This window comes from Monodon monoceros, unplaced genomic scaffold (assembly GCF_005190385.1).
Source record: "Monodon monoceros isolate NGI ecotype Baffin Bay Population unplaced genomic scaffold, NGI_Narwhal_1 Super_Scaffold_21, whole genome shotgun sequence".
NCBI lineage: Eukaryota > Metazoa > Chordata > Mammalia > Artiodactyla > Monodontidae > Monodon > Monodon monoceros.
The window spans coordinates 36,363,770-36,380,526 of NW_021703778.1; the positions used below are offsets into that span (position 1 = coordinate 36,363,770).

General features: G+C 36.7%; 1 protein-coding gene across 3 annotated transcripts in view; it reads left to right on the top strand.

Annotated features, from left to right (window-relative positions):
- SEC11A (SEC11 homolog A, signal peptidase complex subunit) overlaps positions 1–16,757 on the top strand; it is a 56,239-nt gene that overhangs the window by 26,390 nt on the left and 13,092 nt on the right. For 2 of the 3 annotated variants that reach the window (XM_029238037.1, XM_029238038.1), the window contains 2 exons: positions 7,078–7,187; positions 11,977–12,126. In XM_029238037.1, coding sequence (XP_029093870.1) covers positions 7,078–7,187; positions 11,977–12,126 — 260 coding nt within the window. The remainder of the gene's footprint in view (positions 1–7,077; positions 7,188–11,976; positions 12,127–16,757) is intronic. The other variant, XM_029238039.1, reaches the window with a different exon arrangement.

Sequence of the window (16,757 nt, forward strand, 5' to 3'; positions counted from 1 at the left end):
GGGAGTGGCAGGATATACTTAAACTGATGAAAGAGAAAAACCTACAACCAAGATTACTCTACCCAGCAAGGATGTCATTCAGATTCGATGGAAGAGTCAAAAGCTTTTCAGACAAGCAGAAGCTAAGAGAATTCAGCACCACCAAACCAGCTTTGCAACAAATGCTGAAGAAACTTCTCTAAGCGGGAAACACAAGAGAAGAAAAGGACCCACAAAAACAAACCGAAAACAATTAAGAAAATGGTAATAGGAACATTCATATCGACAATAACCTTGAATGCAAATGGATTAAATGCCCCAACCAGAAGACACAGACTAGCTGAATGGATACGAAAACAAGGCCCATATATATGCTGTCTGCAAGATACCCACTTCAGACCTAGGGACACATACAGACTGAAAGTGAAGGGATGGAAAAAGATATTCCATGCAAATGGAAATCAAAAGAAAGCTGGAGTAGCAATACTCATATCAGATAAAATAGACTTTAAATTAAAGACAGTTACAAGAGATAAGGAGGGATACTACATAATAATCAAAGGATCAATCTAAGAAGAAGATATAACAATCATAAATGTTTATGCACCCAGCATAGGAGCACCTCAATACATAAGGCAAATGCTAACAACCATGAAAGGAGAAATCGACAGTAACACAATAATAGTAGTGGATTTTAGCACCCCAGTTACACCAATGGACAGATCATCCAAACAGAAAATGAATAAGGAAACATAAGCTTTAAATGACACAATAGACCAGATCTAATTGATATTTATAGGACATTCCACCCAAAAGTGGCAGAATACACTTTCTTTTCAAGTGCACATGGAACATTCTCCAGGATAGATCACATCTTGGGTCACAAATCAAGCCTCAGTAAATTTAAGAAAATTGAAATAACATCAAGCATCTTTTCTGACTACAACACTATGAGATTGGAAATCAATTACAGGAAAAAAACTGTAAAAAACACAAATACATGGAGGCTAAACAGTGTGCTACTAAATAGCCAAGAGATCACTGAAGAAATCAAAGAAGAAATTAAAAAATACATAGAAACAAATGACAACGAAAACACAATGACCCAAAACCTGTGGGACACAGCAAAAGGAGTTCTAAGAGGGAAGTTTATAGCAATACAACCTCACCTCAAGAAATAAGAAAAATCTCAAGTAAACCCTACCCTTAAAATAACTAGGGAAAGAAGAACAGAGAAAACCCAAAGTCAGTAGAAGGAAAGAAATCATAAAGATCAGAGCAGAAATAAATGAAATAGAAATGAAGATAACAATAGCAAAAACCAATAAAACTAAAAGCTGGTTCTTTGAGGAGATAAACAAAACTGATAAACCCTTAGACTCATCTAGAAAAAAAGGGAGAGGACACAAATCAATAAAATTAGAAATGAAAAAGGAGAAATCACAGCTGACATTACAGAAATACAAAGGCTTATAAGAGGCTACTACAAACAACTATATGCCAATAAAATGGACAACCACGAAGAAACGGACAAATTTTTGGAAAGGTACAACTTTCCAAGACTGAACCAGGAAGAATTAGAAAATATAAACAGACCTATCACAAGTAATGAAATTGAAACCATAATTTAAAATCTTCCAACAGACAAAAGGCCAGGATCAGATGGCTTCACAGGCGAATTCTATCAAATATTTAGAAAAGACCTAACACTGATACTTCTTAAACTCTTCCAAAAAATTGCAGAGGGAGAGACACTCCCAAATTCATTCTACGAAGCCACCATCACCCTGGTACCAAAACCAGAAAAAGATATCACAAAAAAAGAAAATTATAGACCAATATCCCTGGTGAACATAGATGCAAAAATCCTGAACAAAATACTAGCAAACAGAACCTAACAGCACATTAAAAGGATCATACACCATGATCAAGTGGGATTTATCCCAGGGATGCAAGGATTCTTCAATATATGCAAATCAATCAATGTGATACACCACGTTAACGAACTGAAGGATAAAAACCATATGATCATCTCAATAGATGCAGAAAAAGCTTTTGACAAAATTCAACACCCATTTATGATAAAAACTCTCCAGAAAGTGGGCAAAGAGGGAACCTACCTCAACATAATAAAAGCCATATATGACAAACCCACAGCAAGCATCATACTCAATGGTGAAAAACTGAAAGCATTTCCACTAAGATCTGGAACAATTCAAGGATGTCCACTCTCACCACTCTTATTCAACATAGTTTTGTAAGTCTTAGCCACAGCAAACAGAGAAGAAAAAGAAATAAAAGGAATACAAACTGGAAAATAAGTAAAACTGCCTCTGTTTGCTGATGACATGATACTATACATAGAAAATCCTAAAGATGCCACCAGAAAACTCCTAGAGCTAATCAGTGAATTTGGTAAGGTTGCAGGATACAAAATTAATGCACAGAAATCTCTGGTATTCTTATACACCAGCAACGAAAAATCAGAGAAATTAAGGACACACTCCTATTTACCATTGCAAGAAAAAGAATAAAATACCTGGGGAATAAACCTGCCTAAGGAGGCGAAAGACTTGTACTCAGAAAACTATAAGACACTGATGAAAGAAATCAAAGATGACATAAACAGATGGAGAAATAGACCATGTTCTTGGATTGGAAGAATCAATATTGTGAAAATGACTATACTATCCAAGGCAATCTACAGATTCAGTGCAATCCCTATCAAACTGCCAATGGCATTCTTCACAGAATTAGAACAAAATATTTTACAATTCGTATGGAAACACAAAAGACCCTGAATAGCCAAAGCATTCTTGAGAAAGGAAATTGCAGGGGGAGGAATCAGGCTGCCCAACTTCAAACTATACCACAAAGCTACAGTAATCAAGGCAGTATGGTATTGGCACAAAAACAAATATAGATCAGTGGTACAAGATAGAATGCCCAGATAAACCTGTGCACATATGGGCACCTAATTTACGACAAAAGAGGCAAAAACATACTGTGGAGAAAAGATAGCCTCTTCAATAAGTGGTGCTGGGAAATCTGGACAGCTGCATGTAAAAGAATGAAATGAGAACACTCCCTAACACCATACACAAAAAGAAACTCCAAATGGATTAAGGACTTAAATGTAAGACCAGGCACTATAAAACTCTTAGAGGAAAACATAGGAAAAACACTCTTTGACATAAACCACAGCAAGATCTTTTTTGACCCACCTCCTAGAGTAACGGAAATAAAAACAAATAAACAAATGGGACTTAATTAAACTTATAAGCTTTTGCACAGCAAAGGAAACCATACACAAGACAAAAAAGAGAACCCTCAGAATGGGAGAAAATACTTGCAAATGAAACAACAGACAAAGGATTAATCTCAGAAATACACAAACAGCTCATGGAACACAATATCAAAAAAACAATCCAGTTAAAGAATGGGCGGAAGACCTCAATAGACAGTTCACCAAGGAAGACATACAGATGACCAAGAGGCATATGAAAAGATGCTCAACATCACTAATTATTAGAGAAATGCAAATCAAAACTACAATGAGGTATCACCTCACACTGGCCAGAATGGCCATTATCAAAAAATCTAGAAACAATAAATGATGGAAAGGGTGTGGTGAAAAGGGAACCCTCTTGCACTGTTGGTGGGGATGTAAATTGATACAACCACTATGAAAAACAGTATGGAGTTTCCTTAAAAAACTAAAAGTAGAACTACCATATGACCCAGCAATCCCACTACTGGGCATATACCCTGAGAAAACCATAAATCAGAAGAAGATATGTACCACAGTGTTCATTGCAGCAGTGTTAACAATAGCCAGGACATGGAAGCAATATAAATGTCCATTGACAGATGAATGGATAAAGATGTTGTACATATATGCAGTGGAATATTACTCAGCCATAAAAAGTTATTGAGTCATTTGTAGTTAGGTGGATGGACCTAGAGTCTGTCATACAGAGTGAAGTAAGTCAGAAAGAGAAAAGAGATACCATATGCTAACAAATATATATGGAATCTAAAAAAAAAAAAAAAAAAAAAAAGTACCGATGAACCCAGTTGCAGGGCAGGAATAAAGAGGTAGACATAGAAAATGGACTGGAGGACATGGGGTGAGAGGGCGAAGCTGACGCGAAGTGAGAGTAGCATCGACATATATACACTACGGAATGTAAAGTAGTTTTCTGGTGGGAAGCAGCAGCATAGCAGAGGGAAATCGGCTTCCTGCTTTGCGGTGACCTAGAGGGGTGGGATAGGGAGGATGAGAGGGAGGGGATGTGGAGACATGTGTATGCATGTGGCTGATTTGCTTTGTTGTGCAACAGAAACTAACAGTATTGTGAAGCAATTATACTCCAATAAAGATCTATTAAAAAAACAAAAAAGCTACCGTCTTGAGATGGAATTTAGGAGACCTAAGTTTTAGTTGCTACTCTGCCTGCCAAGAGCTGTGCAGCCATGAGTGCATCACTTAGCTTCTCTGTGCCTCAGTTTTCTCACCATAAATGGGAGTGTCAAACTAGGTTTCAAATCACACCTGTATAGTCATATTACTATATTACTCAAAGAACAGCAGGTATTTCTAAGTGTCCGTAAGAAAACGTCCGTATTTTCTTTCTTCCTTTGTGCATGATGTTATGTTGATAGAATATGTCATACTTCGTTGGAAGTATGTTCTGGCCATTAACATGGACTTAAGAAAAAAAACCTAAACAACTTACTTTTGAATAGGTGATACTTGCATTTAGTAAGAACTTAAAAAATGTGCGCCTATATATTGGAAAGAATTTTCCTTCCACCTTGAGTTCCAGTTCCTCTTTCCAAAGGCAGCCATTGTCCCCAGTTTCTTGTGTGTGCATCCAGAGATTAACTATACGTTTATAATAATATGCAACCTGAAACCTTTTTTTAGAGTATGCAGGAAAAACAGGTTAATTGCAGGGGAAAAAGTTGAAAGTGGTATGAGAGCTAAAATCCTCATCATAATAAATAGTTTATAGATGATGTTCCAAATTTATGAAAAGAGAAGCAATTAATTTTTAGAAGCATGAGGGTAAAATAGCTAAAAGAGATGAAAATGATTGCTGGGGGTGGCCTGCCATGGCCAGGATATGCAGGGTTTTTTAAAAAAAATATGTATCTCTTGACTCTATGTAATCTTTTGATAAAAATAAAAATTAATTTAAAAAGGAGAAAAGAAAATGTGGATAAACAAATGAAACAAAATTGCCTGGTATTGTAACCCCAGGTGTAACCAGTTTATTTTCTTCCAGTTTTGTCTATACTTTAAAAAATAAGAAAAATTAAAAGGTGTCACCCCCACCCCCAAGGAAAAAAAAGGTAAATACGTGAGGTGATGAATGTGTTAATTAACTTGGGGGAATTCTTTCACAAGGTATATCAAATCATCACATTGTACTATGAATATTGAATATCTTAACAATTTTGTCAGTTATACCTCAATAAAGCTAAAAAAAAAAGAAAGCTTGAAAGAATAGTACAGCAAGCACCTGTAAGCTATCACAGGTTTAACAGTTTTTAACATTTTTCCATATTTGCTTTGTATGTACTTATGTGTATGTATGTGTGTGTGTATATATATATACTTTTTTCTGAATCCTTTGAAACAAATTGCAGATATGACAGTTCACCCTTAACTACTACTACTAGCTAATTACTGCTAAGCATGCATCTCTTACGAGTGACAGTGTCCTACATACCACAATACCATTATCATATGTAAGAAAATTAACACTAATTTCCTAGTATCATTTAAGTCATAATTTGAGTTTCCCCAATTGACCCCAAAATGTCTTTTATAGTTAGGGTTTTTTCTTATATGCATTTTGTTCTTTTGAACCAAGATGCAACCAGAGTTTATGCGTTACATTTGGTTATTACGTCTCTTTAGTCCAGTACCCCACCTTTATTTTCATGACATTGAATTTTTGAAGACTGTAACAGTTGTCTTGTAGAATGCCCATATGCTCATATATATATGTGTGTGTGCATATATATATATATATATATATATATATATATATATGTAAATAATTTCTTTTTTTTTCTGCACCACACGGCATGCAGGATCTTAGTCCCCTACCAGGGATCGAACCCGTGACCTGCGCCTCCTGCAGTGGAAGCATGGAGTCTTAATCACTGGACTGCCAGGGAAGTCCCAGCACATATATTTTTTAAAATAACGAAAGTGAACTTAACATTGGACATATTTTTGAAACTTCTGTTTTTTCACTTTAAAGTATTTTATGACTGTCTTTATAAGTTCACATTTTCGTTCGTACATTCAGGGGTCTTCATAATCTGAGCTTAATATGCTTTTTCAGATTTCTGTCACTGCTCTCCAGCACCATCTTTTCCTCTCCTGAACTATCTGCCATGGTGTCCAGTCATCCTCTCTACTTTTATTCATTATCCAGCATTAGTCCAACACAATTAGCTCATATGTTTCCCTCACTTGAAATACCTTTGCTTATTTAAGTCATAGAATTTTACAATTTGTTGAGCAGTGTAAATTTTGTAGGACATAAGGCTGGCCTTCAAGTCCTAACTGTGGCCTTCAAGTCCTAACTATGTGACTGACAAGCTGTATGACTTTGATAAGTCATTTCCTTTCTGAGACTAAGTTTCCTCAGCTGTAAAATGAGGGGTCAAGTTAAATGTCATTGAATAGCCCATAATTATCAAGGGATAAGTATTGTAGAAAAGTAAGTATTAGAGTTTAGAAGCAGAGGTATGTTGCTGTTGGCTGGTATGTGTCATGTATGTGATTGAATTTCAGCTGAATGGTCGTGAAGCCCAAGTAAAATAATTTATGTGAAAAGTTCTGAAAAAACGTTATATAAATGTAATGTGTTTTAACAAACAAAACAGCAGGGTTCTTTGGGTGAGTGGGTGGGGATGTTCTGGGATGCTGATGGTGTAATTATTACAGTATTTTAAAGAGTTTCTTAGAACTTCAGGTGCCCTAATAGTACTACTTAAAACTTTAAAATTGATACTACTCAGTGCTTTCCTAGGCGAGGATAATTATGGATCTGATATCTTCTCTTGTTCTTACAGCTCTATTATCAAGTCCTAAATTTTGGAATGATTGTCTCCTCGGCACTAATGATCTGGAAGGGGTTAATGGTCATAACTGGAAGTGAAAGTCCAATTGTAGTGGTGCTCAGGTAACAGTTTTTCTTTTCAAGGCATGGAATTGCATGGCATTACTTGGGAGAAAAATTGAAATGTTTAATAACTGATATATCATTCCTTTAGACACTACTCTTTCCCAGAAGAGGGCCTGGAAGAAAATTTGTTAGTCTTTCTCACTTGTGAGAAATTCTAAACCTTGTTAGGCACTTTCCATTCAGATCCCAAAGGGCTCATGACTTTTCAATGAAATGTTTATGTGAGCTTTATTTTTGGCACATCTGTTAAGAAAGTATTTCAGTATACTTTATTTTCCTGAAATCCTTCTGTCTTCTTACATTCTTTACTTTGGAATATCAGGAAATTTAATTTACAAGATTTACAAGATTATATATCATCTTTACAAATTAAGAATTTTTCTACAGCATGTTTTCAGTGTCAGTATAGAAGCATCACTAATTATTTCCATGTTTCCTGCTGACCTTTAAATATCACTTCTAAATAGACTTCAGGAATTCTGAGTATATTAATGCCATCTCTTAGAGTGACAAATAGTACTGACTTTTTTTTCTCCCCTGTCTTCCTTCCCTATCCTTGTACTCGTACTCTTAGGGATTTAAAAACCTAATTTAGCAATTCATTTTTGGAGAATTACCACTTGGTGATTTAATTGAATCATTGTAGTTCTGTCTTATTTGGGGCTTAATTATGTAAGCTATCTCAAGTCTTTTCTGGAGATAATGGAGTATAACTATAAAATAAATTGAATCATTAACATTACCTAAAGTCTAGATAATAGTACATTATTCTTAACAAGATGAACTTGACTCTTTCATTGTCATACTAGGATATACTTCCAGCAACAAGTGGTTGGAAGCACTGGGTGTCCAGTATCTTACTCCTCCCTTACTCATACCCATACCCTCAGTCTGAATTTATTAGTAATCAAATGCAACTGTGAATTTAGAGATCCAATGAAATGTCTGGAGTTTATTACCTGGGAAAACATTTAATGTACTATTCTAGGGGTATAGAGACTTGGGTCTCCAGCTTTTTCATTGTCTAACTACAGACTTGGGCAAGTCATTTATAGACTGAACCATAGTTTCCTCATCTATAAAATGAAGGCTAGACCTAGATGATGTCAGAAGACTTTTCCAGTTTTAAAATTATGTGGCCCTAAGTTCCCAGTCTTGAACTCAGTGGAGAGCTTCAATTTGTGAAGTGTTCAAACACTAACAGAAGGAGAAGCCACACTAATTGGCACTGTGGGGAAAAGCTGTAGAGAGAAGGCCCAGGGAGGCTTCTTTTGGAGATTCTTCTGGAATTATTTCAGAGTGAGTTCTGTTCAGTGGAGATGTTTAAGTACAATCTAATGACGTTTAAACTGGGAATGATGGAGTGAAGAGGAGATTACACTAAGCACCTGTGGAACATTTTGGTGGTCCTGAAAATATCAGTTGGGGCTTAAAAGGAGTGTTTGGATAAGTTATTTGGTAGCTAGGTTATTTGTATACTAAACTTTTCTGATTGCTGGTGTGGAATAAAGAAAAAAAATGAAAAGAGACCAGGTCATATTAGAAGAGAATCTGGTCAAGACTGGAGGGAGTAGTCATTAGAGAAAGGTAATTTATGTGATTGGGTGTTATTTATGTGATTTCATAAAACTTCAAGGAATATAGTTTTTACCTGGAACCAAATGTGCCTCAGAGGACTCAGGCCAACTGAGAATCCACTTTTAGGACTTTCGTGAAACCACTGGGGATAAAGACAAAAATACTTTCTTATTATTTATTTTATTAACTGAAGTTTCAGGGAACATTGAAAACTGATTTTTTTCCCCCTTTGTGAAGCTGAAGTCAGTTTAATTTATTTTTATTTTTATTTATTTATGGCCAAGCCGCGCAGCTTGCGGGATCTTAGTTCCCCCACCAGGGATCGAACCCGGGGCCCCTGCAGTTGAAGTGCGGAGTCCTAATTGGTGGACCACCAGGGAATTCCCCAGTTTAATATATATATAAATTATTTATATATAACTTCTTATAAAATTGATCATGATTGATGTATTAAATTTAAAAGTATAGTTTAATCAGATAACAGTAAGATGTTTATCAATAATTTATTTAATATTTTAAAAGTTTCCCCTGGTTATTTCTTTAATGATCCTCTTACCACATGCTTTTATCTGTTTTCAATTGCCATCTGTATCTGAATTTTTTTTTTTTTTTTTTTTTTTTTGCGGTACGTGGGCATCTCACTGTTGTGGCCTCTCCCATTGCGGAGCACAGGCTCCGGACGCGCAGGCTCAGCAGCCATGGCTCACGGGCCTAGCTGCTCTGCGGCATGTGGGATCTTCCCGGACCAGGGCACCCGTGTCCCCTGCATCGGCAGGCAGACTCTCAACCACTGTGCCACCAGGGAAGCCCTGTATCTGAATTTTTAAATCTTTTTTTTTTTTCTAATCCAACTTTATTCCCTGAATCTACACTCTTGTTTTCATCCTACACTAACATCTCTATCTGGATGTTGACCAGGCATTTGAAACTCCACCTAATAAAAGTAAAATTCATCTCCTTTTCCCAAAAACCTGTTCTTCTTCCTCCTATTTCTGTCACTATCACGGCCATCTGCTCAGTTGCCAGTGTTAAAAACCTAGGAGTCATTCTTGATCCCCTCTTCTGTCATAGCCAGTTGGCCATCGAATTTGTTATTATCCCTCTCTCTATTCTACCCTTTTTTAGCTGTCCTCCCTGCTGTTATTTCAAGCCCTTATTTCCTGCCTGGACTGTTGTAACAACCTTTAAAAAAAATGCTTTTATAATCAGAAAAAAATTAATATACTTTCATTATATGAAATATTGAAATCACAAAAAAAATCTAGATGAAACTAAGTCACCCATAGTTCTGGGATATAATCACTATTAACATTTTAGTCTCTTTTTTCTTGTATATTATTTCTTACATAATTGAGGTAATTCTGTATGTGTATCCTTTTCTCAATCTTTTCCCCTTATCATTCTCCAGTGTCCATGTTTTTAATAACACTTTTAATAATTACCAAGTATTCACTTGTAAGTAATAGCCTGGACAACTGGCCTCCCAATTTACCTTCTCATCTTTTCCAGTTTACTCATCAATTCAATAAATATTTGAATGTCTTCTATGTACTCTGTAGTTTCTGAAGTGATGTTTCTTAAATGCAAATATGATAGTGATACTCCCTGCTAAAATTCTAGAGTATCTCAGAAGCAGTTTAGCGCAGTGAGAGTGAACCTCCTTGGTTCAAATCTCACCTTTATCATTTTTTTAATTTACAACTCTAGGCTATTCTAAGCCTCAGTCTCCTTATCTATAAAGTTGGGATAATAATAGTACCTACATCATAGAGTTGTTCTGAAGATAGCTTTTAAAAAAAAAAAACCTCTTAAAATTGGCACTCTGCATATAATAAGTGCTCGATAAAGATGAGTCATTCACCCAGAACAACTCAGCTTTTATCTGTTTCATTTATATCATTTTCAAGCAAGGTTTTATTTGAACAAAGGATGTCACTGATTTTAAAAAAGAGCCAAAATAAAAACTTGAAAATTTCATGTCTAGAATACCTTCTGTAATATTTTCACCAAACACATGTTCTATCTTTTGTCTGAACACCTTCTGAGAAAGGGAACTCGTTGCCCCAAGAGGAACCTAAACAAAACTTTTAAGAATAAATATGTACTGAAAATTCATATTTCTAGTGGTTCCCAAATTTTGCTCATATTAGAATCACTTGGGATCTTTACAGAATACTGATGCTTGCTTCTCTCATCCACAGACATTCTGATTTAAGTGGTTTGAGATATGACCTGAGCATGGGGATTTTTAAGTTTCCCAGGTGATTCTTGTGTGCACCAAAGTTTGGGAACCACTGCCATATTCCCTTATGTATGTAGAGGGACCAGAGTCTTCAAACAGAAGTTTGGACTTTGTCATTTTTGCTGTATTGAATTTTATTCCTTTTCTTCTATTTTTTCTTACTAAATTTATTGTTAATGAAAACTGGAGCTTGAGTTTCTGAAAACAATACTGATGGGCTAGCTACTTCTTTATAGAAAGAAAAGTTTCATTAGTTAGTGCAAATATCTTAGGACCTTTGAAGAACTTGGTATAAGGTAGAACAGATGAAAGGTAAGAAGACACTCTAGAAGTTTGTCATCAGTAATTACCATGGAATTGAATTCTTTGCTTGTTTCTGAAATTCTTAGGAAAAAATCTCTGCTCTTGTCCTTGGTTTTGTTTCTTGTTTCTCTTTTTTAAATGAATAAATTGATAGCACAAGCATTATCTCTGTCGCTGACTGTTCTTTGACTTGAGCTGTTTTTCCTTCTTGTTGGGTTGAAACCATAAGGTCATCTTGGTCTGTATCTTTATAAATGTCAGGAAAAGATGATCCAGTTCTCATCTGAATATCTTTAGCATTTTCAGATGAAGTGAGAATAAGGACAGTGATTATAAAGTTCACTCTTTTATATTGTTTGTCACTTGAAATTTTAAAAGGTTAAAGAATTAGTAACATTGCCCTTTTCAAAATTTAAGCTCCTTTGAATAGTAATGGTTGAAATGGAACTAGTTATGAAGGCTATTAACTAAAGGAAACCTGTAGTATAACTAGTCTGAGGAAACCATATTTGGAGGACAATACACATTTTATGTTGATATATTTGTTAAGATATTAAGTATATTCCAAAGGTGATACTTCTAATTGTTTGTTGCATATCTAACTTTGAAAGTAAATTTAATCTCAGGCTTTCTTTTGCTATTATATTCTTCTTTCCCTCCCAGTGGCAGCATGGAACCTGCATTTCATAGAGGAGATCTTCTCTTTCTAACAAATCGAGTTGAAGATCCCATACGAGTGGGAGAAATTGTTGTTTTTAGGATAGAAGGAAGAGAGATTCCTATAGTTCACCGAGTCTTGAAGATTCATGAAAAGTATGTGCAAACTATATCTTCTCTATTTTAAAACATTTTTATGTTTTAGTGTTTGCAGCATTTAATTTTGATAGCCTAAAGATTAAGAAAGGGTGGGGAACTCCTAGGTCCTTCTTCCAGTCCATTTTTATGAATGTCTGAAGGTTTGGTGAACATTTGGAAGACTAAATACTTATTTAGTAATTCATTTTTCCCTGAAGGCTTTTCTGGAGGGTTTTCTTGGTTCCCTTCCACTTCCCAACCAGATCAGTAACCCTGTTTGTATATAGCCCCAGAAAAAACATGACACAAAGGTTGATCCCAAATAGAATCTTCTCATATAATGGACAAGGTAGCCCTAGCCTTTCAAAAACAAACCTTTAAGGCAATCTCACAGATATTTTAAATAAGAATAAGTTTGTCAACTTTTTCAAATTCCAAAGAAAATTTCTGAAATCTAAGTTATTCTTGTAAATATGGACTCTTGCGTTTTAGAATTGAAAAGGATATATGTAAAACCTTGAGAATCCCCTGGTGTAGAGGAGGGACATAACAATGAGCAAAAAATGTCACCTCTCTGGGTCTCAGTTTCCCTGTCTGTAGTAGAAAGAGGTTCAGGAAGATGAACTATAAGATCTCTGGGTTCAATATTTTAAGATAACTTCAAATGGAGTATAATCTGTAAAAATTTTGGATCCCTCTGTTGTACACCTGAAAACTAATATAATATTGTAAATCAACTATACCTCAATAAAAAATAATAATAAAGTATGCAGAAAAAAAAAAAAAGCTCTCTGGGCTCTAAGCCTATGCTTGTGCAGCTACATATTCCTCACCCCCTCCATTCCAAGTCTGTAATATTTCTAGTTAAGGAAAACTTTCAGAAGGAAGGAAAGAAAGAAATGAAGGAAAAGGGAGTGTCCTGGAGGACATACAGAGGGAAGTAAAACAGTGGGAGTGATGTAGGTTCTTGAGTATGAGGAAGCCCTAAATAGATACTACCTCATGTTTACCACCCTCTCAAGTAGTTTACATTCTCCACTTCTAGAAGAGGGAATTGACAACTGTTTTTTTGAAAAATCCCTGTAAACATTCTAGCTTAGAAGAGTTCTTTCTTCACTGATAAAATAAAGATCTTGGGCTTCCCTGGTGGTGCAGTGGTTGAGAGTCCGCCTGCTGATGCAGGGGACGTGGGTTCGTGCCCTGGCCCGGGAAGATCCCACGTGCTGTGGAGCGGCTGGGCCCGTGAGCCATGGCCGCTGAGCCTGCATGTCTGGAGCCTGTGCTCCACAATGGGAGAGGCCACAGCAGTGAGAGGCCCGCGTACTGCAAAAAATAAATAAATAAATAAAGACCTCACTGCTCTTTTTTTCCCATACTTCAGTATATTGGAAGAGTATAATTTTTATATTGCATTCTATTAGTGACTAGGAAGGAATAACTTAGTTTTCTTTAATTTTACTTTTATTTATTGTGAAGGTTTATTCAGTACAGTTAGTGTTTTCCACATTCTCAAAGTATATTTGTGGTGTTTGTTCTCAGCACTACCTGTTGTGAACAAATCAAAACCAACTTTCCCCTGAATTTATCAGAAAAAAATCACACCCTGCTTTGGGTAGAGCAGAAGTTGTCCATTTTTATGTGTGATCCTTTGACATTGAGTTATTTATTTATTTATTTTAGAATAGGTTTTTATTTATTTATTTTTATTTATTTTTGGCTGCATTGGGTCTTCGTTGCTGCACACGGGCTTTCTCTAGTTGCAGCGAGCAGGAGCTACTCTTCGTTGCGGTGCATGTGCTTCTCATTGCGGTGGCTTCTCTTGTTGTGGAGCACCAGCTCTAGGCGCACAGGCTTCAGTAGTTGTGGCAGGTGAGCTCAGTAGTTGTGGCTTGCGGGCTCTAGAGCGCAGGCTCAGTAGTTGTGGTGAACGGGCTTAGTTGCCCTGTGGCATGTGGGATCTTCCCAGACCAGGGCTCAAACCCGTGTCCCCTGCATTGGCAGGTGGATTCTTAACCACTGTGCCACCAGGGAAGTCCCAAGTTTTTTATTTTAAAACAGTTATCTTGTTTCAGGACAGGTTCACTGACAGATATATCAATTACAGGTTCCTTAAATTTAACAGAATTGTGAACATTTTAAACTGTATGGTGTTTGTAATCTGACGTTATTGGTCATTTACTTTAAACATTTGAGATGCCTTCAATTAGCAGGCCTGTTTAAATAACAGATCCTATTAATCTTCTGAAGTTTCAAATTTCCTTTTTTGGGGTGGGGGAAAGACTAAAATACCTGGTTGTAATAATCATTTGACTTAATAGTATTAACATTGCTCTTAAATATGGGACCAGACCAAATGACAACCAAAATGGATTAAGTTTTTTTTGTTTTGTTTTGTTTTTTGCGGTATGCGGGCGTCTCACTGTTGTGGCCTCTCCCATTGCGGAGCACAGGCTCCAGACGCGCAGGCTCAGCGGCCATGGCTCACGGGCCCAGACGCTCCGCGGCATGTGGGATCTTCCCGGACCGGGACATGAACCCGTGTCCCCTGACTCTCAACCACTGCGCCACCAGGGAAGCCCTGGATTAAGTTTTTGTAGTAAATGTGTCCTGAACGTTTTCAAGCTGGTTTTTGCACTGTTAACACGTTTCTGTCATCTGAACCTTGTTTTAAGAAATGAAATTCTGAGCTTTAAGAATAGAGGTAGAAAAAAAAAAAAAGAATAGAGGTAGGAATTGTTCAGCTAACCTCTCTCTTGTCTCATTCCTCCTTCTCCATCTACTTTTTTTTAATATAAATTTGTTTATTTATTTATTTATTTATTTCTGGCTGTGTTGGATCTTCGTTTCTGTGTGAGGGCTTTCTCTAGTTGCAGCGAGCGGGGGCCACTCTTCATCGCTGTGCGTGGGCCTCTCACTATCGTGGTCTCTCTTGTTGTGGAGCACAAGCTCCAGACGCGCAGGCTCAGTAGTTGTGGCTCATGGGCCTAGTTGCTCTGTGGCATGTGGGATCTTCCCAGACCAGGGCTCAAACCTGTGTCCCCTGCATTGGCAGGCAAATTCTCAACCACTGTGCCACCAGGGAAGCCCTACTCTTTTTTCTAATAAATTTTACTTATTTATTTAATTTTTTTTTTTTGGAACCTGGACAGGGACTTGAACCCTGGGCCCTCAGATTAAAAGTTCCATCTGCTTCTTATGTAAATTTGTAAATATAACATAAAACTTTTTTTTCATATATTGAATCTCCATCTTATGAACATTCTTATTACATTATTATTCATACACATGATGCTGTGTGAAATTAGAAAATACAAAATTGCCTGTAATCCTAGCATCCAGAGACAAAATGTTAAGTTGGGGGTCATTTTCTTTTTGTCTTATAAACATACATTTTCCTCCCCGTGCAACACTGGGATCTGCTCAATAACTACATTTTTTTTTTTAACATCTTTATTGGAGTATAATTGCTTTACAATGTTGTGTTAGTTTTTGCTGTATAACAAAGTGAATCACCTATATGTATACATATATCCCCATATCCCCTCCCTCTTGCACCTCCCTCCCACCCTCCTATCCCATCCCTATAGGTGGTCACAAAGCACTGAGCTGATCTCCCTGTGCTATGCAGCTGCTTCCCCCTAGCTATCTATTTTACATTTGGTAGTGTATATATGTCAGTGCTACTCTCTCACTTCATCCCAGCTTACCCTTCCCCATCCCCGTGTCCTCAAGTCCATTCTCTATGTCTGCATCTTTATTCCTGTCCTGCCCCTAGCTGCATCAGAACCATTTTATTTTTTGGTTCCATATATATGTGTTAGCGTACGGTATTTGTTTTTCTTTCTGACTTACTTCATTCTGTATGACAGACTCTAGGTCCATCCACCTCACTACAAATAACTCAATTTCGTTTCTTTTTATGGCTGAATAATATTCTGTTGTATATATGTGCCACATCTTCTTTATCCATTAATCTGTTGATGGACACTTAGGTTGCTTCCATGTCCTGGCTATTGTAAATAATGCTGCAATGAACATGTGGTCCATGCTTCTTTTTGAATTACAGTTTTCTCAGGGTATATGCCCAGTAGTGGGATTGCTGGGTCATATGGTAGTTCTATTTTTAGTTTTTTAAGGAACCTCCGTACTATTCTCCATAGTGGCTGCATCAATATACATTCCCACCAACAGTGCAAGAGAGTTCCCTTTTCTCCACACCCTCTCCAGCATTTATTGTTTGTAGATTTTTTTGATGATGGCCATTCTGACCGGTGTGAGGTGATACCTCATTGTAGTTTTGATTTGCATTTCTCTAATGATTAGTGATGTTGAACATCCTTTCATGTGTTTGTCGGCAGTCTATATCTTCTTTGGAGAAATGTCTATTTAGGTCTTCTGCCCATTTTTGGATTGGGCTATTGAGCTGCATGAGCGTCTTGTATATTTTGGAGATTACTTCTTTGTCATTTGCTTCGTTTGCAAATATTTTCTCCCATTCTGAGGGTTGTCTTTTCGTCTTGTTTATGGTTTCCTTTGCTGTGCAAAAGCTTTTAAGTTTCATTAGGTCCCATTTATTTATTTTTGTTTTTATTCCCTTTACTCTAGGAGGTGAGTCAAAAAAGATCTTGCTGTGATTTATGTCATAGCGT